Here is a 19724-nt window from a genome sequence, read left to right on the forward strand (position 1 = left end):
GATGGAATAGTTTTTGGCATTTACTGCTGCTCGATCCAAAAGAGAAGCTCGAGCTGGAGACAAGCTTTGACCTCTGAGCACTAATTAATGTACGCATGCACATGGAGAAATTATGCAGGGTGCCTGGATGAACTTTATTACAACTTCACTCCATAGTTGTTTCTTGGTAGCATTAGGCCAAAATGGCAAAGGACCTTCCTCTGATAATTTCAAATTGTCTGGATACGACGCCTGGTTGGAAATGTAAAGCTTTCGAGGGAGTTTCATACTCAATGACTGCAAATCACAGCAGCTTGACAGGAGTACGGGACCGATCCACGAGAGCCCAGCCGGACTCACGTCTTCACTGCCTAGTATCCCACGAAGAGTTGTATTATGTGTACTAGCGCTACAGCCGTAGCTTTTGTGCTAAGATACAGATCCGAACGTCGAATTTTGGGTTTGCGACGACAAAGACTCTTTCTTGCAGGACCGTCGAGGAAAAGAAGATGACAAGCTCAAGTTTGACATCTTGTCGCCAGGATGGAAGACTTCGTTGAGAACTGAGCGCTAGACAGAACGAGTCTTACGTTGTCTTTATCAAGAAGAGAGAGGGGATTTCATAGTTTTGGCCGAGGCTGCGGTCTCTTCTACTGTAGAAATATCTTTCTGGAGTTGCGAGCATGCAAAACTCGTATACTATGAACAGTATTGCTCAAGGACAGGCGCATGAGATAATCATGAAAAGCCGTGTGAAATAATGTTTCGTGCAGATAACGCATTGCTAAACGCTCAGCAGGTGTCGCATGGGTAACCATCGAACTCGAGACGCAATCAGTGACTGTAAATTCATCGTCCTCGACTCGACTCAGGGCGCGAACACCTGAACGTATCTCTCAAATACTGTCTCTTTCTCGTGGGTTCAAAGCGGCGAGTTATCAACCATCAAGTAAACCCCTCTTAGCTCCACCCTCATTATTACAAAAACCAGCATTTCCTTCGTTCAGGTGGCCTTGGTGTAGTGGGCAATCGAGCCCGTCGCTCTTCCCACTACGATCGTGTACGCATGATCTAAAAGGTCGCCTGTTCAAACCCACCCACGGTCAGAGGTCCCAGTAATCCTCACACGACAAAATTAGCAAAGAAAATACCATTTCTCTATTCCTCTGCGGGCTCAGGCCTCCCGCAGGGGTTTCTGTTTGCTGATTTTTGCTAATGGATATAGCAATTGTGCTTTTTACGAATTCTTTTTCGTGTCGTATATGCGATGCAGGTCATAATTGTTGTCGTGAGTGGAATGATTCTCGGCGCGTTGGTAGCTGTACCTCTACGCCTCTGCTGATTCGGCTGCAGGTAGGCACATCGGTGAGGCCATGCTCACTCTCATCTTCCCAAGTCTTGTGGTCTCGTGGTCTTATCATTTGGAGTCTGCATCTGCGGTGTTGACTTCCTCAACATCCTCCTCGCATATCGTAAAGATTGCCAGAAGGCAAAGAGGTGATAAAGAGCGACTCGCGTCTCAAGAGGCTTCTATGTCGTAGCGTAGGGAAACAATTGAAAATTTGAACTCGTATATGATCGGTAGCAGGCTGCCTGTTCCCCTATTTGATCTTGGTCACAGCGGACGTACGACACAAGGTCTCAACTCATGTCTACAATCAAATGAGTGCTAGAGCTCAGTAAGACTACAACATGGAAATGGTGCATCCTAACATCGCAGATACACTAGAATAGTGCTCAGTAAACAAACGAATGTATTATCAAGTGAGCGACCCCTACTCATAAGGTAGCTAGCTGTATTGCCATACCATGCTTCCAGCGCTACCAGTAGTACTTAACCCGGAATTCCAGTGGCTATCGAGCCCAAACCAAATACCTAACAAGAGACCACCGAGCCAAAACAATTAAACAGAGAATGCTGTCTGACGCAGCGAAGAAGTAGTGTGCGTGAACACCAAAGGGCATGCAATTGATGATATAGTGCATGTACAGCATCAAGTGGGCGTAAACATCATCAGTGGGCATGAGAGTGAATGAATGTAGTTGAGGTCTATCTTCTGCGACGAAGACCGTGACAATGACCGCTGCTTGCTCATTCGGGCAAGGTCAGCTGGAAGTCCTTGAACTCGTCATCCTCATCAAGAAGAATCGAGAGTTTGCTCATAGGCTCCACAGGAGCATCGCTGTCCTCCATGCGGGCGTTACGTTCACGAAGCAGCTCTTCGACCTCAATATCGTCGGCCATGAGGTTCTCCAGAACGGTTCTGGTTCTCTTCTCGGTTGGTGTGATAGGCTTGTCGTGAAGAGTTGACAACGGGCGTCTTGACGCAGCAGAGACGGCACGGCCTCCAGCATAGCCAAGGGTGTTCCGGGAAGCGGTGGCTACCGTGGCATGGCGAGTCGACGATGCCGTGGGCGCGGTCAAGGACGAGACGGGCTTGCGGGGTAAAGGGCGGACAGTGTTGGTCGTGCGCGAGCGAGCGGCGGCGGTCGCTGTGGGAGCAGCAAAGCGAGGACCAAGTGCCGTAGTCGATGATGATCTCGACAAGGCACTGACTGCACGTCGGGCCGACAAGCTAGAAGGTGCTCTGGACTGCAGCTCCTTCTCCTCGAAGCCCTTGCGGACCTTTGTGAGATCAAGACTGAGGAAGTCATCGGCTTCAAGAGCGCGTCGGATGATGTCTTGTTGGATCTTATCTGTTCGTGCCATCATCTCGCGGTTCTTGCGTTCAGTCGGTCGCACACCGTGCTCATCGGGAGCGTCGCCGAAAGCGCCCCAAAAGCCGTTGGTAGCATACTCGGGACTTAGCATTGAGTAGTCGCGTTCGTGGATTGTGTCTGGATGGTCAGGTAGGGCTGAGACGGGTTAGCCGGCGACATAGAGTTTCACCAAGGATAGACTCACGGATGGATCTGGGGGCCATGTACTCAATATCCGGCACGCCATCATCTTGCTGCTGCTGGGTTGACTCAGCTTGGTGGATCTTGACCTTCTGTCTGCGTAGACGAGGGCTCAGAGTCTTCTGAGCGGATGCTTTGATGGTCAAGGGAGCTGGTGTCTTTGCTTTGGCATTGGTTGTCTTCATGCCCAGTGGGGCGCGATTGCGAGGGCCGGCTGGAGTGATGAAGGCATTGGGATCCAGATTGACCTTCTTGGTCGTCTTGCCAGTCTTGAAGCCGGACTGGAAAGCGTCGTTCTCGTCATTCTGATTGCGGCGGAACGGCGTCTTAGGAGCCTTGTTAGCTGGAGTCTTTGCTTGTTGATTTAGTGGTTTGGCAGCGGCGGCAGCTTGATGGGCGTAGGCCAGGTTTTCTTGATCGGCGCGGGCGGCGAACATGGTGGTCGGTTTGTCGTTTGGTCGCGGTTCATGCAGGTGGAGAAAGTGTCGAAGGATTCCAGGCAGTGCGTCTTCAGCAATTGTAATGCACGCGGTCGTCAGGTGCCTCTTTGTTTATGGCCACTTTTTCCAATCGCATGACGCGAGCTTAGACGAGCAGATTAAGGCCGTGTCTTCAGTTTCAGTACTCGTGACAGGGCAACTGCTACGAACTACACGTCTAACCACGGTTGGGGAAGGAGGCCGTAAATGTCCATTGGCCATCCGTCTGTTGATGCTCGGTCGACTCGGCAACAAGCTGTCACGGACCAATCAGGTTCCCTGGCCTTGGCGGGCGGAGGTCGGGGCTGTTGATGGCAGCCTCCGCGTGGCCCAAACGTCTATCACACCAAACTTCGAGAATCATCCCCCCTCCCCCTGAACTTCTACAACTTCATATACCCATAATACTGCCACTTTGAGAGACCGCTTTTCCGACCTCATATTCCATCCAACTCAGCTTCAGCTCTCCAGCTACTCTGACCACTTCTCACAACTTTCCCCCTCAATAATCACAACAAACACACAAGATGGATGCCATCAAGCAGGTGCGTGTCATCAACACAAGCTCCAACACCTCACTCCCCCCACACCACATCTACATGATGAAACTCAACGATTCCCCTTAATACACCGCAAGGTGCATGATTCGAAATCGTCCAAATTACAGTCTATATCTGATCACGATGTCGCTGCTGCTCTCTTCAATTACCCCTCAGCCCCACCGCTTCTTGGGCCAAAGCTGACATGAGTCCCAACAACAGCGCATGAACGCTCTCCGCCTCGAGGCCGACGAGTCCGCATCCAAGAACGAGGAGCTCAAGGCAAAGGTCAAGTCGCTTGAGCAGGAGAACCTCGCCAAGGAGCAAGAGATCACCTCGCTGAAGCACAAGAACCAACTCCTCGAGGGCGAGCTAGAGAAGATTGAGGGTGGCCTCAAGGACGCAAAGGCTGCCGCCGATGAGAGCGCCCAGCACGGCACTCAGAACGAGAGCTTGCAGAGAAGACTGCAGCTCCTCGAAGAGGAGGCTGAGGAGGCCGACAGAAACTTGAGAGAAACCAACGACAAGTATGTCTGCGCCCTAGTCCATCTGCCTTATCACGATACTAACATGGTGTCCGCAGGCTTCGCCAGACCGACGTCAAGGCCGGCCACTACGAGCGTAAGGTGCAGGCCCTGGAGGCCTCCCGCGACCAATGGGAAGCCAAGTACGAGGAGATGAACGCAAAGTACAATGCCACCAAGAAGGAGCTCGACGACTTTGTCGCCGAGATTGGCAACATCTAAGCCGCACCTTCCCTTCACCTTTGCATCCGTTCGTCACGGCCCTTTTCTCGTATTTCCCACCGTCTTCTTCACATCGCCGTTTCTTCATCTTGGGTTGTCAGCATGGGCGTCATCAGCGCTACGTAGAGAATGAGAGCATTCTCCGAGCGGTTTTTTCTGAACTTGTTACTCTTTCAAAGAAGTCATCATCTCCTTCCCAAACGATACCACCACCACCACCACTAGTTTCACCAATAGAATCGAGGCCCTTCTTTGACCATGAAAAAGACAAGATGTTTATTGGGGTATCATGCGTGCTCTTGTAACGAAATGTATGCATCCATCATTGCTCCTCTCTGGCCTTCTTCGCAGCGGCATTCTTTGCCTTTTGCTTATGGCGCGTCTCTTTTCTTTCGCCCTTGCTCTCATATCTGAATTTCTTCTTCTTGGGCATGCTCTTGGCTTCCACCTTCTCTCCCTTGATCCAGACCATCCTCTTCTTGACTGGCTCGACTTCCTTGTCCTTTGTGTAGTCTTTCTTCGCAGCAGCATCCTCTTCGTCGTCTGAGCCGTTTGTGAAAGCCTTTGCGTCGTCCATGGCTTCGATCGTTACGGTCGTGTATTTGTCCTCGTCAACGTACTCATCTACACCGTCGATTGATGGCCTCGGCGGTGATGCGATTCCGTTCCACTCTTCCTCATCTTCTGCATTAGAATCCTCATCGTCCGAGTCCTTGTTTGCTTTTCTGAGTAGGTCGTTCACTTCTGCGACATGGCGTTCTAGATCGACTTTTCTCTGATCGCGCAACTGGTCCAAGGTATTAGTATCTTATTCATAGCTCGACGACATCTTAAAAATTGGGCGCGCAAGTCATACCTCTTTCCTCGCCTTGACCTTCTCCTCCTTGTCAAGTTTGGCGGACTGTTCTTGTGCGTGCTTGATGCGCTGTTGCTTTCTCTTGCGGAATCCTGTGAGCCATTCGTTGCGTGCCTCTGGATCGAACTTCAACTCTTCGACTGGAGTAGTTGTCTTGCGGCGTTTTGCTGGCGGGGCTCTGGGGGCTTGTCGTGGACCCATGATGGCTGTTGTATTTTCTGAGGTGACCGGCGTAGAATGTAGAGGTAGAAGTGACGTTGACAAGTGGAGGCGACTCTAAGTTTTGCAATTCCAATGGCCAGAATGCAGTAGTACGAAGAAATAACAATTGGATGTGTTTTGCTAACAGAGCAGAACAGATTGTTACAGGGACCAAAAAATCACTTGGGCCCGTGCGTCGCGGCGATGATGTCGCGCTTGCCGCACCGCACCTCCTTCGCACGACTCTATATACCTGAACACTAGTTTCGATTTACCTGGTCAACCCTGCCATCACGGCCGAACAACGGAGGCAACGAAGGCGTACAGATGAGGCATGGCGTAACAAGGCCAGAGATCAAACACGTCAATCGCAGCAGCGTTCTGTGGAAACGGATCCTACTTTTTACGAGAGTAGGCGGAAAGCAGATAAAGCAAGATATCCAGCAGAACGGCGGCTAAGATTGTTGAGAAAATGGGCACTTCTGCATTCATGGATACGAGAGGACTTACCCTGGAAGTCGCACCGTCCTGTGCTATATGCAGCCCCAATGGGGCCCGTCTGCGAATCCTGTGGTCTTGTACGATATGGAGGCACACTGTACTGGCAGTCCAAGGCTCTTCCTGACCATTATAGCTGTCGCGGTTGTTACGTACGCCGACTGGAACCGGAAGGCTACATGCCCAAGGGGTTCGAAGACGTCCAGTCATGGAAAGAACTGGTCGCACGAAAGGAACAACTTGACAAACTCAAGTCGCAAGGGTCCGACCTAGTCAAGCCCCGTTATCTGGCTCATCAGCACCTGCATCGCATGAACTCGCCCTCCTCTTCTCAGGCTACCCAGACGTGTCCATCTAGTTGCTCTATGAAGCTCATCAGCCTCATTGTATTACTGACTACCTCCTCTTGGGGCCTCAGATGTGTCCATCCGGCTCCCGCTCTCGAGCCCGTCAGCTCGTCACCTGCCGAAGCATACCGCTGTAAATGTCCTCCTCTTCGGGTTAATTCAGACGCGTCCGTCCGCTTCCTCTCCTGGCTGAGCAGCCTGCCTGCATCGCATTGCATTCTACCTCCTCTTTCTTAACTAATCGCCCTGCAGCGCAGGACTTCCAGTTCCGGTTCGGTCGGTCGCATCGGTAGCATCGGTCGCATCGGTCGCATCGTTCGGTTCGGCCGGTCGGAGTCCAGGTTGTCGAAAGGTTTTCGAGGTCGAGCTTGATTTGGCTTCACCCGAAGGCTACTAGTCCGGCACACCACGAAGAGGTACAAGCTCATGTGCCGGGCCTAAAGATGTCAGCATGCAAAAGTTTTGCCCAGGTGCACCTACCCGGCACCTGGTTCTCGAGGGAGTGGACAGAGTCCAAGATGAAAGAAGAAAGGAAACAGGAGAGATTTATCCTGCCTTTATATCTACTCATGAGCGCCCAAGATCACGGAATCTGCTTACTCAGCTTGCAGGCATCAGTCCGCAAAATCACGCTCGAATTCTTGGTAGCGACGCCTATTGACTATACCGGGAATCTTCCGTGTCGGAACAAGTAGGGGAAACTGAATCTTGTGACAAGAACCACGTGGAGCTGAGCGAATGACAATGCAGGATCACAAACTCATAGTCACGGTGATCCAGATGCAGTCACGCAGGTACCTGTCGCTTTGGTAAATTCGTTGATCTTCCTATTTCGTACACAGGGTCCGAACTCAGGGGCTAGAGAACGAGTTCGAATGATTTCATCGGCATACCCAATATCTAGCGGCTACGCAATCGTTTGAATTGCCCTTGAAGACATTTGTCGAGGACTGCAAGCGTCCACATCACGACGTGTCTCGCTATGTTCAAGGCGCTGATCCCGTTTTTCTGCTCACTCGCCAACAGACCGTAGAAAATGGGTAGAGAGCACAGAGAAGCAATTGCGACAGACACGAAGCCGCCTTTGAACTTGCGTTATCTGTGTAAGCCACTCAAAGACAGAAAGGGAAAATTTGACGTCAATCTATCGAAGAGTTGAGCTGAGTAAAAGCTGTATGGGATGGAATCAATATAGCGTCACTGCCGATAGCTTCTCAACGGTCGTGAAGTACATGGCTGCTCTTTCCATGAGCGTTCTTTCTTTCCACAAGGTTGGTATTCATTCGCGTGGCCAATTGCCACACGTTCATAGGTTCCTTGTTCGTCCCTGCTTCGTCCATGTTTGAGCATGTCTCCTGGTATATGCCCAGGAAAGACTCACTTACCAATTCATGCTGGCTGCAAGATCATCTGGTTTATGTTTTGCAATGTAGGTACCGAACCATGGCACAATAAGATGAATCAGACGTAGGGAACATCCTCCCAGAAGTGATGCACAAAGCTCAATATTCCAGTTCCTGCAGAAAAGAGTCGTTTTCACACACGTTGCTCCGTGACACGGAAAGCGAAAGAGCGCGGCGGATTTCCCAACTGGCTTCAACACAGGCGCAAGCAAACAACACTTGTTTCAAAAACCTCGTATCTATACACTAAGCATCTCATCTTCTCGATCGCGCACTCCAGAATATGCGCGCAAAGCTCTATCACCATGTCGAACAACTACATTCAATCCGCGATGGAGACCATGCTTCTCGTTAGGCACATCTCAACTCATCTGGCCGCCGAGCCAAACCTGCCCGGTGCTGATCAACTCACTCGTGGTGAGGTCGACGCTTGGATCAGAGCTCTAGATACTGGCATCCCTGCTAGAGTGATTGACCTTATCTCTCTTCCTGTGTTGGAGTCTTTGCTGTATATGCGGTGAGTCTTGTCTTCCAATACATGCAATTAGGGTACCGTATTCGTGACTGACCTTACAACAGTGATACCAACATTCGCGCCAGTAGGCATCTCAGACGTACCCGCCTTGAGCTACCCGAGCCTGTGATTGAGCATCCCTGGATCCGTGAGGACGTCACCCTCGCAGTCGGGCCAGCTCCTTGGATGCCAGGTGACAAGTTTGCAGCTAAGGTCCTTGGCTCTAACACTGTATCTGCACATGAACATGAAGTTGTACGTATAACAACTGAGGATGATGGATCGGCATTCATTATGACATACTACATGTTTCACAGTGAACTAAATGTAACTCAACAGGACGACCCCGACGTTAGTACCATCGTGCATGGAATCGTAGGCAAAGTCAACATCGACGCCAATTCCGAAGATGAGACAATGGTGGACCTTTCGCCGGATACACTGATTGACACGATCATGCAGACGGTTCAAACCGAACTGGACAGAATTATGCCGGAGGCGCCTGAGCTACAACAGACAAGAGAAAACAGCGTTGAGCCCAGCTTTACAGAGATCGAAGATGACACTCGTCCTACTTCTGTGGTTGAAGAGAGATCTACCCCTGAACAAGACGATCCTGAAAAGATCGACGGTAATTCACCTCCTGCCGACGTCGATGAGGATGCTGATCCCGAAGAAGACACTGAGTCCGACGATGGCCCTGAGAGATTGCTCTGGTGTGTTTGCAACGGCTTTACTGGCAGACTGAAAATGATCGAATGCGAAAACCATCGTGACCCCGATGTAAGTACTCCACGTTGGAAGAAGAGGTTCGGTAGCTGACAGGATCCTCATAGTGTCAGGGAAAGTGGTATCACATGAAGTGCGTTAACCTGAAAAGATCTCCACCAGATGAGATTCTGTGGTATTGCCCAGGTTGTCGTACAAAACTTGGTCGTGGTCTTCTTTCTAATGGTTTGGTACGATAATCATGACGACCAGTGCATGATAGCAGGACAACATGGCCATTTCAATCTCACAATAAGAGCCGATGGTTAAGAGTGGTCGTAAGAGGTACGCAGGCACAGGGATTGTGCAGGACTGATGGAACACACACATCAGAGCAGCCAAAATGCTGCGGGTGAGATAGTGCTATATTAAAGCCATAGCTCGGCTTAGAGATTCTGGGAGGTTCTGGCTTTCGCTCTTCTTTCACATAATCGAATCTTCCGTTTCCGTGGCCTGCAAATCTTCCTTGTTGTCTCGAACACGCACAACGTATCGTTACGAATTGTCTTCTTCACATCTGGCGAGAAAAGCCATTGATGATAGATATATAACAGTGCCTCCTTGATCTGTTACCCTCTCACGCCACTCAACAAACAGCTTCTCGTGCAACAACACAAGGCGAGATAATAATCTTACATCGAGAAGACTATCAGACTTATACCTAGCATAGCACATTCAAATGTCTGCGCAAACAACGAACACAGACGCCCAAAAGCCCGACTACATCAACAACAAAGCCAAAGCCAGTACCAGTGGACCTCTATACTCAATCTCCAAAGCCGGAAGAGAGAAATTCATTCAAGAAGAAATCGAAGAGAAAGAAAGACCCGTCGACCCCAAGGAGCCACGCTTCTGCAAGTGCCGCAAAAACGCCCACGGAACAATGATCGGCTGCGATTACAATGTAAGGCTGTCTGGCATCCTTTCTTTTGGGAACTTTTTACTAAGGAGATCTTGTAGCACTGTGTTATTGAATGGTATCACCTCAAGTGCGTAGGCTTGGATTACATGCCTGATATGTCCCGTGATTGGTATTGTCCGACTTGTCGTGTGAAGACCGGCAAGGGTGTCTTTTCGAATGGAGTCGTGGGCGGTCCCCACGATGATGCTTGATTGGGAGGGAGAGTAAGACAACGTCGAAGATTAGATGAGGAAACAGAGCTCTAGAAGGGTGAGAAGAGAGCAAGAGGGAAGTGTGGACAATGCGTTCATTCTGTCGTGGTGACAAACATCTTCGCCAGGATGACGATGGAAAGGCGATCAGCTCCATTCAGGATCCACAGCACATCACAAAAGTACGCGAAGGTCAAGAAAGAACAAAAGCTTGATCGTACCTGCTTGCTTCTCGCTATTCTGAGCAAAACGATGTGATGATGGAAGAAAATATTGGTTAGGAAGGGAGAAGAAAGGGGCTGGCTCAAAGAGTATATTCGATGAGATGCTGACTCTCAACCAGGCCACACAATAGAAGTCTCTCGGGCACACTACCACACCACTATGACTCCCTCTTGATGTACGAGCAGCACGTATACAAGTATGCATTTTCACAGCACTTCATCTCCCTGTCCGACGATCAAAGATAGACACCTTGCCCTAGTCGTAACTACTAACTACACGTCGCTCCGCTAAGCGTATTCCTGTGCTTCCTATGTCGTGCGTTCGTTCCATGATAGTCTCTCGATTGACACTCGTCTACGAGGGACCGACATCCATCCTACCGTGAATTGACCGGATGCGCGTCCTCGGCTTCTAGTCTCGTGGTTATCCTTCGTACGCAGACAGCCGCACCCACAATAAGAAGGTACGCGTCGCTGATCTTTGCTAGTGGTGGAAGTGTCCAGCGAGTTGAGAAAAGTGTTATCGATGAGATGCTGCAATCAGTCGTGACGTAGCTCAAACATGGCCCGAACATATATCAACTGGTCTTCATGATCTTGTGACTCGCCATGTTTGAGTGTGCTTGAATAATGGTCGAGCAAACAAAATTCGTTTGATCGAGCTTGCTGGCATGTATATGACCCCACAGGCTCCTCTGTTCCTGCATTTGTTCTTCGCCATCTTCACACCCGAATAAAAGATCGAACATGTGCAAGGTAAGGATATTGCTATTTATTGTACCTCGATGTCGAACAAGACCTTTGACCGAAGTAACAGACACCCGACAATAGCAAGGAGTAGCAACATTTGATCTTCAACGAGGACATCGCGGCTCTCGCCCACGGTATCAATTGCTACAAGGCCCTCCTAACCTATGCATCCCTCAGCACCCAAATCGACTTCAACCACGGCAGTAAGGACAAGATGATGGAGACCACACTGCATCACGTTATGTCAGGAACACTCCAACCGTTTTTCCTTAATGCCGGTATCGAAAAAGTCCTTACGAATATGATGAGTACAATCTCAGTTTCTGGCGCTCTTCAGAATATGATGATGTCGAGCTACCTGAACCACGACTGGGATATGAATTGTCTGTGCGAGAAGGTCAAAGCAGCCATTGATCTAAGGCCTTTCTTCGCCGTTGAGTTCGAGGCCAACGTCAAGGCTATCGTCAATGAGATGTACCTGGTATTGCAGATTGCAGATTATCTCAAGGACAAGAAGCAGGAGGAAGAGGCTAGAAAATTGAGTGAGACTTGAGACCAAAGCGGTTGTGTCATAGTCCATCCGTTGCATCGGTAATCATAGCAATCGCACTCCAGATTCACAGGTCAAAGACACCTCGTGAAAGAGCTTCCTTGAGAACATTCTCCTTAGGTCTGGAGCTTCACATTGTAAATGAAAGTTGAGATTGAGAATTGACTGGCATGTAGTGTCGATCTCTGCTGCGCTCGATATCCATGTCTCCTTGCCATTCCTCGTCAGTCTCATCAACCTTTGCTCCATATACGCCATCTCATTGTCTTCTTCCCAAGAGAGTATTGCACCACCGTGGTCTTTTTTGAGACATTTTCGCCTTATGGTATACCTCCTCTAGAGCCGAGAGTTTCATCCATCAAGTCTTATGACCACGCATCTCTCAGATCTGTCCAAATTGCTTCGTCAGATCTTTCTCCATTTTACCCTGTAGCTTAGCGCTGAAGAAATGAATGACCAAGATCCTGAGATTGATCTCGAAGTCTTTTGACAAAAGGGACTTCCTCCATCTCCTGCTTGAAAATTCTGAGGAGTTCATCCATATCTTCGAGGGCGTAATTTTTGAGGAATGTGGTCATGGTTGCTGCGCTGAAACCACCGAAACTCGGTAGCTTGCTCACCAAGTCGCGAATAGTCTTCTCAATACCACACTTGAGTAGGGAGTCGTTGTGGGGCATAAATTGGACCTCGTGCTCACATTCGGAGGATTCAGGAGTGCTTATTGACAAGTTTAGTAAACAAAGAATACTTTTGTCATGTCTCACGAAGTTGACTTACAAGTTGTCTGAGATAGACTGAGCTTTGAGAATTGAGTTACGTACGGCGAGGACCTCGTTGAGGACAGAGTCGGTGCGTGCATGGCCCCAGATACTGTTCAAGCGACTCTCAATGATTTCGAGACCTTGCTTTGTCTTGATCATGTCTTTATTGGAGATCTTGTGGAATGCAGACGTAGTGTCATTGTAAGTGGTTTCAGAGGAGGAGGAGGAGGAGGAGTCCATCTAACCGATAGTCTTGAGTCAGAAAGATGATTTCCACGAGACCGAGCGAAGACGAGAGATGCATACCTTGAAAAGCGATGCGCGTTGTGGAGCGAATCTCTGTAGAATCAATTGCAATTCGAAGAATTTCAGACGTGCGAGACGTAACCGTGGTCAAGTCTAGCGCACAAATGAAGCTGTGACACCCAGTAAGTAGAGAGTTTGAGTGCCCGAAATCAAACCACCAGTGACTGACGTACCAAGTCATCTGCCTCACTCAAAACGATCATTTAGTCGTGTTTTTCATAGATAGAAACAAAGTGCTTACTGTATCTCCTTGGTTTGCTCTTATGCATTGGTGCCTGAATCTGTACCGCAGACCTGGTTTATTGACCTCGAACTAACCGCAAGACCTGTCGTCAGGTGGCGACTGGACATCAAAGAAACTTTGTACAGTATTCATCGCTCTAAGAGTCAACGGTTATGACAAAGATCCTCCAAAGAAGATTTCAACTCGCCAACTGACTTTTGACGGACTATGAGTTGGTTTGCTCTTACTGACAAAGATGTAAGTAATTGCAGCAGCCAGTGCGAGTAATTAGCCTTCCATCTCGAGCAATCTGTCTTAGAGGTAAAATCTGCAGTTATTCAAGACATATCTTACGTTGGAGAAAGATGAGGCTTCTTGCTCTTCTCCTTGCTGGTCTCCTACCTGTCCTTGCCGTGGCCTCTGCTTCGGTCAAACATCCTAACCGCTTTCAGCGTATGCGCGGATTGCCACTCACTGCTTTGAACTCGATGACTCGTTCGTGTTGGTCACTTACGATAAGACACTGGATATGGTTGAGGCCCTCTGATGGAACGGACTTTATATAAGTAGAGGGAAAGCAGCATTGAGGTCCTTCTACGGACGTGCAACATTTATTGCGTCAGGAACCGTCGGAACATGTGATCATACCAAGAAGTCGGTATATTGGGAAGGGAGCTATGGTTTTTTACACCCTCCCTTGACTGGGGTTGAGTTCGAGATGAAGATGTCAAGGCATGCGAAGACACTACCAACAGCATCCGCAGCACACTCGAAAGTCTGGAAGTCAAGGCCTTTGAGAACTCTCATGGCGGCGAGGGCACTATCAGCAGCTCGCCTCAGACCGAGGATCATGAAGCCAAGATCGCCAACGAAGCCAAGTCAGTAACTTGAGAGCCTTCTGATGGAGGACAGATACTGACACACCAGCAGATCTGCCGTAGCAATGAAGTTCCTCATCGAGACTGGCATCGAGAGGATCATAGGTGACGAATTCTCAGCACTCGCGAGCCTGCAAGGATCGTGCTACAACTTCACCTACAAGAGCTACTGTGTGGAGATCAACGAGAAGGACAACCTCTTCAAAGATACGATCACAAAGGCCATCGCGGAGGATCCGGAACCACTGGCGGACTTCGGAGGCAAAGTCAAGCGCCAATTCAAGCGCGATATGATTGAGCGTGCAACCAATGATTTCAAGAACGAACTCGAGGGTCAGTGGGAACGTCTGAACAGAGCACTAGGCAAGACCAACGTGCAAGGAATTGTTCGCGAAGAAGACAGTGCATCGTCGATCGGAGATGAGTGGCTGTGAAGACGTACGAAATCGTTAGTTTGGTCATGAATCAAGGAGGGAAGGAAGGAAGGAAGGAAGGAAGGAACGAGCATGATTACCTGTCATTGAGTTACTCCACATCGAGACTTACCTTCCGCAACACTTTCAATCACACAGTGCAGTGCACATTTCGTCGTGAATTTCCCTTCCGTCGTCTGGCCCGGCATCAGCATAACTTCTCACTCCTCAACCGCACACCCGCGTCCGACGACCGACGAACCTCCCCTCAAGCGTCCCAAACCAAATCCCACCGAGCGCGTGTCCAAGTCTCACAACACCCGCTCGAGCTCTCAGAACGTACCCGCGCAACCAGCGCCCGCCCTCACTAGGATGCCGCCCGCAAAAGCCTCTGGCGCCACCAGTCAAGACCAGCAAAAGTCCACGAAAGTGGCACAAGTCCCCTCCACACCTCTCGACGCCCTCTCGAACCGCATGAAGAAGATGCAGAGCGGGCTGAGCACCACCATGTCTCACAGCTGGGGACCGACTCGTCAGACACTGGTTGAGTTTAGAGATGAAGCTGCAGACATCGCTAGGACGTTGACCAGGATGAATGAGGAGGCTGAGAGGTAAGCCGCTGCTCTTGTAACTCCTGCATCAAGTTGGGGAGATGCTTGTTGACAAACAAATGCTGACCAAGGCCAGTAATGCGCTTTCCCTGGAGTTCATAATCGATAATGCAGTAGAGGCCTGTGTCGATGGATGGACCGAAGAAGTTCTTGACAACATCGGCCAGGGTCACCTTGTTTATGAGACGTTGCATAACCGCGTTTTGAAGGATCCTCTTTTTGTGAAGAGGGCCGTTGTGCAGCTCATCATGGCTGGACCAGATCCGCTCAAAGACTTCCACAAGAAAGCAAGGCGTGCCTTCGAAAATACCGTGGCTGATTACGCGCATGGTCAGGTCAAGCGGGACGTCCATCAGATAATGAAGGACACATGATTCGCATGGCAAGACGTATCGTTTGATTGGACTGTGGAGATAGAACATCAAGGATCAGAGACAGACACCAGAGACGAGACAGCTGGAAGGAGAAGACATACCTAACACATCCCCAGCTCACATTGCTCTCCCACCCCCCATTAGCTTGTTGGCACATCCTCGAATCACACATCACAAAAGCTTCACAGACAAGAAACATGAAATAAAAATCGGAACTTCTCATATTATTCTTCGCGCTGTTTTGTGTGATCCACATAAGACTCAATTGCCACCTTCACATTCATTTTTCTTCCTCTCTCTTCCTTGGGCCCAAAGAAAAGCTTCCACCTCCCAAAGAGGGAAAAATACACACAACCATACATTCGATTCGTTTCCTTTCGCTGCTGCTGCTCCATTTTGAGTTGGGATTGTTGTTGTTGTTGTTATTGTTGTTGTTGTTGTTGTTGTTGTTGTTGTTGTTGTTGTAGATGCAAGAAATAAACACCGAGGGGGCCAACGCCGTAGTGATGAGACAAAAGAGATTGACAAGAGCCCAAGGTCCCAAGAAACCCTGTGCCGACGAAAAAGATAGGAATAAGAAAAAAGACAAGAAGTACTAGGGTGATGGAAGGGAAGTGGGAAAAAAGGGAGAGGGAAATAGAGAAGAAAAGCCTATAGACAAGGTTGCCGAAAAAGAGGTCCCAGCATCCAGGATAAGAATGGGGTTGTTGGTGATTTGCACAAGCAAATTTTAGAGGTCCTAGTTGAAGCCGCTGTACAGCTCCTTAAGGGTCTGTTCCTGAGATTTTCCAGCGGTGCCGCGCTTTCTGCGTTCTTCTCTCTTCTTGCGCAATTGTGCCCAGCCTTCATCATCGTCTTCTTCGTCAGGTCTCATTTGAGGTGATCTCGGTGAGCCCTTGGGCTTGTCGATGACCTTGATGGTGGTGCGCGGCACGTTACTACCGTTGGCTGCAGGGATGTTGTTGGGGTTCAGGAAAGAACCAGATGCGTTCTTGTTGGCGAAGTTCTGGATACCAGACTGCGAGGTCATACTTGCAGTACGGCTGTTGGAGCCTTCCATAGTCACGGGACGGTAACGCGATGGCATTCCGACGTTGCTACGCTCGCTCGGTGCGATGGATGGAGTATAACCTCCACGAGGTGCGCTCAGACTATAGTCGTACATCGATCCAGCGTAGCCTGGTGGCTGGAGGTTTGTCATCGTGCTAGACCTTTGTTGCTGGTGCATAGAGCCTTGAGGACCAAGCATGCCAGGTTGCTGACCGTTCGGGCCGCCCATGGACATGGGTCTCTGCATGCCATTAGGCAACATGTTAGGGAACCCATTCTGCATCTGGGGAGAATTTATCTGAGGCATCTGCGGCATTTGAGGCATCTGACCACCTTGCATTGCCATCATCTGTTGCATCATCTGAGTTTGCTGGAACATGAGCTGCATCATTTGCTGAGCGTTTTGATCGCCTCCCATCATCTGAGGCATCTGCGGCATGAAACCGCCCATACCCATTTGCGGGCCCATCTGCGGCCCAGCCATGCTCATCATCGAGTTTGATCGTGGCATCTGAGGCATCTGGGGCATGTTCATGTTTCCAGGAAGAGGGAGACCATTCGCGTTGAAGGGAGTGCCTCCATTGTGATTAACACGTCTGGCGGCGCGAGCGCGCTCCTCGCCGGCGATAACGCCAACAAGACCACCACCAGCCTGAGGCATGCCGGGCATCTGTTGAGGGGGCATTTGAGGCATCTGAGGCAGTTGGTACATGGAAGGAGACGCTCCGCCATATACTGAACCACCAGAGCCGAAAGCGAGCGACTCTCGGTTGATAGGGTTGACTAAACCAGCCCCAAAGTAGGGATCCGCGGGAAGATTGCGAGCAAATACAGGAAGACTACCACCTCCCATACCGTTATTGACGACCGAACCAGCACCTCCGGGAGTCGGAGGGGCGCTTCCAAGGCGAGTCGGGGGACGGTTCTTGCCAGGGAACCCGTGGGCTTGCAAAATACCCAGAGGGACCTCGTCATCTTCCTCGTCTACCTCTGCGCCAAGACTAGCGCTGGAGAAGTCCCTGGTAAGCCCAGGTGCGCTGTACGAGGCGCGGTCCAGGCTGGGACGACTGGTCTGCGAGGGGAGCTCGGAGGGGTTTCCTCCTGCAACCTTCTTCATCTGCTGTCTGTAGACAGACATGTTGGCTTCTTGCTTGCGCCTTTGACGAGCGAGCTCTGCTTGACGCTCTGCCTCATCATCGTCATCATAGCCTTCGTCCTCGGAATCTTCAGACTCTTCACTCTCATCAGGGCTGACCACTCTACGCTGAGCCTCGAACTCCTTCCTCGTCATTCTCTTGGTGGGTGAAAGCTGACCAGACTGGGCTCTTGGGGCGATCGGAGCAGCTGCAGGATGCACAGCACGGCTTGTCGGGCCATTGGGAGAGTGATCGTACAGGCCGTCCGAGGTGTTGCTTGTGGGTCGTAGGTTGTTGGCGCGAGGAGTTGTGTGTTGAGACTCGCCTGCTTCGTCCCCACCGACTGTGGAGATGGTGGGATTTCTGGGGGCCGGGGTGGCTTTCTGTGGGGAGGTGGGAGCTGTGTATGATTCGACGAGGGGTGATTTTGTCCGCGAGATGGGTTGTGAAACATCGTCCTCGCTAGAATAGCTGTTCGATCGTTCGTGTTCGGGCTCATTCGCGGGAGAGCCATAGCGATCGGGCACGGGCTGATATCCAGGTCTGAAACGAGCGAAGGTTGAGGGAGGATTAAGCGGAGGCGAGGAAATATCAGAGCCCAAGGCTGGGGACATCAATCCATCGTTGGAGGTTCTGCTTGCCCATGAGTAACGATTTGCTGCGGCAGCAGACAAGTTGGCAGGCCTGTGACGAGTCTCGGGCTCGGTCTCGGCCTCCGCCTCGGGCTCTCGTAAAGGAGTGGGTTCATGGCGAGGAGCCGATGGAGTAGGTAGGGGCTGGGATGCCTGTTGGTAAGGACGTTGTTGGTAAGCGTTGTTGTAGTTGTTGAAGCCTGGCGATTGTTGTCGACGTACCGATCTACCATAGTTGTCGTGCGCAGGCTGCGGGGCTGCCATGTTGCTCTTGGCTTGCCTCGGTGAGCTCAATCCCTCAAACATGTTCATGCCAAAGTCGCTGCCAAAGTCAGACATGGAGCCTAGGCTAGCGTCGATCCTCGGCGGTACAGCGGTGCTTGCGTTGCTGCTCATGGTTGTGGCACGGTCACGAATAAAGCTGTTCTCGGGGAGGTCAGGCATGTGGGCCGTTGCAGCAGTCATGGTGCCGGGGCTGGTGTTCTGCTTGCTTCTCAAACCAAAGGACATAGCCCTACCTGCGCGGGCGGAAAACGACGGTGGCTCGGGAACCGCGTTGGATGCGGCCGAGGATCGGTTGCTGCTGAGATTACTGTTGCCGTTGGCAGCCGTCTTTCGAGGGAAAAGGTCCTCGTTCTCTGCTTCGTGTTCTGCCTCGATGGAAGAGGGAAGAGTGGACGAAGAGCTGTAGCGTGCAGAGGAAGACGAATTGTCAAAGTAGCCCGAAGAACCCGAGAGGGCTGTTCCGCCACTGCCCCTGCCCAATTTTAGCGCCCCGTAGACTGTGTGTGGCCGACTCTGGCTCTTTTCGGGGACCGACCTGTTCGCGCTTGCTAGCAAGTCCTCCTGCGACTTGCCCGACTTCCTGTTCAAGAGGATGCTCGATCCCGGTCGCCCGCCACTTGTCCGTTTCACAGGACCTCCAGGCCGTCCGCCGTTGACTGTCGTAGCTACCTTGTCGGGTCTTTCGATGACACGGAAGCTGGAAGAGGCCGGCGCGGTTGACGTGGTGGATTCTGAAGGAAGGTCGAGGATGTTTCCGGAGGACTTGCGACGGGCAAAGTTCTTGAGCGGGTTCTTAGGCATATAGATGGTTGTGCGGGGTGATGTGCGTATTAAAGCAGGTACTGCTGTCGTCTCCGACAAAGCCCACAGGGCGGTAGGGTGAAGGAACGATTTCGAGTTGGTAGAGCGAGGGTATTAATGTATTGTTGTTGGACGACCGAAGATCCGAAAGGGCCGAGCAGGATTGGAGCGCCTCAAAAGCCGATATGGTATGTACGCAAAGTATGTATTCAGTATCAACAAAATTATCTGACTCAAGGTTAGCAATGAGGCTGGGCTCGGCGGTTCCTGGCAGCGAAAGAGTGGTCGAAGGTGATTCGTCGAGCAAAAGGAAAGAACAGGAAGGCGTTCTCCAGGGGAACGGACAGCAACAACAAGCGCCAAGTCACTGAGACTTTCAAGAAAGG

General features: G+C 50.7%; 9 protein-coding genes across 9 annotated transcripts; 4 read left to right on the top strand and 5 right to left on the bottom strand.

Moving 5' to 3' along the window:
• Positions 1–2071: 2071 nt before the first annotated feature.
• Positions 2072–3317, bottom strand: AUEXF2481DRAFT_7785 (uncharacterized protein; the record flags this gene model as incomplete). The annotated part of the gene is made up of 2 exons (XM_013485320.1): positions 2072–2835; positions 2885–3317. The coding sequence occupies 2 exons, from the start codon at positions 3315–3317 to the stop codon at positions 2072–2074; spliced, it is 1197 nt and encodes a 398-aa protein (XP_013340774.1).
• Positions 3318–3777: 460 nt separating this feature from the next.
• Positions 3778–4753, top strand: AUEXF2481DRAFT_43176 (uncharacterized protein). Its single transcript, XM_013485379.1, has 2 exons — positions 3778–4425; positions 4482–4753. Exons 1-2 carry the CDS (start codon positions 4124–4126, stop codon positions 4642–4644), a joined length of 465 nt encoding a protein of 154 aa, XP_013340833.1. The 5' UTR covers positions 3778–4123; the 3' UTR covers positions 4645–4753.
• A 213-nt stretch (positions 4754–4966) lies between these two features.
• AUEXF2481DRAFT_7787 (uncharacterized protein) lies at positions 4967–5701 on the bottom strand (the record flags this gene model as incomplete). The annotated part of the gene is made up of 2 exons (XM_013485321.1): positions 4967–5431; positions 5501–5701. The coding sequence occupies 2 exons, from the start codon at positions 5699–5701 to the stop codon at positions 4967–4969; spliced, it is 666 nt and encodes a 221-aa protein (XP_013340775.1).
• Positions 5702–5975: 274 nt separating this feature from the next.
• AUEXF2481DRAFT_430333 (uncharacterized protein) lies at positions 5976–6886 on the top strand. The gene has a single exon (XM_013485450.1). It carries the CDS (start codon positions 6250–6252, stop codon positions 6781–6783), a length of 534 nt encoding a protein of 177 aa, XP_013340904.1. The 5' UTR covers positions 5976–6249; the 3' UTR covers positions 6784–6886.
• A 1368-nt stretch (positions 6887–8254) lies between these two features.
• Positions 8255–9501, top strand: AUEXF2481DRAFT_32297 (uncharacterized protein; the record flags this gene model as incomplete). The annotated part of the gene is made up of 4 exons (XM_013485343.1): positions 8255–8466; positions 8529–9246; positions 9300–9422; positions 9445–9501. The coding sequence occupies 4 exons, from the start codon at positions 8255–8257 to the stop codon at positions 9499–9501; spliced, it is 1110 nt and encodes a 369-aa protein (XP_013340797.1).
• A 348-nt stretch (positions 9502–9849) lies between these two features.
• Positions 9850–10590, top strand: AUEXF2481DRAFT_43180 (uncharacterized protein). The gene is made up of 2 exons (XM_013485380.1): positions 9850–10187; positions 10247–10590. Exons 1-2 carry the CDS (start codon positions 9911–9913, stop codon positions 10342–10344), a joined length of 375 nt encoding a protein of 124 aa, XP_013340834.1. The 5' UTR covers positions 9850–9910; the 3' UTR covers positions 10345–10590.
• A 1712-nt stretch (positions 10591–12302) lies between these two features.
• Positions 12303–12869, bottom strand: AUEXF2481DRAFT_7789 (uncharacterized protein; the record flags this gene model as incomplete). Its single annotated transcript, XM_013485322.1, has 2 exons — positions 12303–12585; positions 12646–12869. 2 exons carry the CDS (start codon positions 12867–12869, stop codon positions 12303–12305), a joined length of 507 nt encoding a protein of 168 aa, XP_013340776.1.
• Positions 12870–14546: 1677 nt separating this feature from the next.
• Positions 14547–15596, bottom strand: AUEXF2481DRAFT_43185 (uncharacterized protein). The gene is made up of 2 exons (XM_013485381.1): positions 15536–15596; positions 14547–15465 (listed from the first exon to the last, which is right to left on the bottom strand). The coding sequence occupies exons 1-2, from the start codon at positions 15589–15591 to the stop codon at positions 15024–15026; spliced, it is 498 nt and encodes a 165-aa protein (XP_013340835.1). The 5' UTR covers positions 15592–15596; the 3' UTR covers positions 14547–15023.
• A 577-nt stretch (positions 15597–16173) lies between these two features.
• On the bottom strand, positions 16174–19338 carry AUEXF2481DRAFT_7791 (uncharacterized protein; the record flags this gene model as incomplete). Its single annotated transcript, XM_013485323.1, has 1 exon — positions 16174–19338. One exon carries the CDS (start codon positions 19336–19338, stop codon positions 16174–16176), a length of 3165 nt encoding a protein of 1054 aa, XP_013340777.1.
• Between the last annotated feature and the right edge of the window lie 386 nt (positions 19339–19724).

Source organism: Aureobasidium subglaciale (genome assembly GCF_000721755.1).
Source record: "Aureobasidium subglaciale EXF-2481 unplaced genomic scaffold scaffold_22, whole genome shotgun sequence".
Lineage (NCBI taxonomy): Eukaryota > Fungi > Ascomycota > Dothideomycetes > Dothideales > Saccotheciaceae > Aureobasidium > Aureobasidium subglaciale.

Excerpts from the sequence above, each read along its gene's own strand:
- AUEXF2481DRAFT_43176 (XM_013485379.1), top strand. The coding sequence starts at position 4,124 with ATGAACGCTCTCCGCCTCGAGGCCGACGAGTCCGCATCCAAGAACGAG. Across the intron at positions 4,426-4,481 it reads TTGAGAGAAACCAACGACAA|GCTTCGCCAGACCGACGTCA; the intron begins GTATGTCTGCGC and ends TGGTGTCCGCAG.
- AUEXF2481DRAFT_430333 (XM_013485450.1), top strand. The coding sequence starts at position 6,250 with ATGGGGCCCGTCTGCGAATCCTGTGGTCTTGTACGATATGGAGGCACA.
- AUEXF2481DRAFT_43180 (XM_013485380.1), top strand. The coding sequence starts at position 9,911 with ATGTCTGCGCAAACAACGAACACAGACGCCCAAAAGCCCGACTACATC. Across the intron at positions 10,188-10,246 it reads CTTTTTACTAAGGAGATCTT|ATATGTCCCGTGATTGGTAT; the intron begins GTAGCACTGTGT and ends ATTACATGCCTG.
- AUEXF2481DRAFT_43185 (XM_013485381.1), bottom strand. The coding sequence starts at position 15,591 with ATGTGCCAACAAGCTAATGGGGGGTGGGAGAGCAATGTGAGCTGGGGA. Across the intron at positions 15,466-15,535 it reads GTGAGCTGGGGATGTGTTAG|TCCAATCAAACGATACGTCT; the intron begins GTATGTCTTCTC and ends CTATCTCCACAG.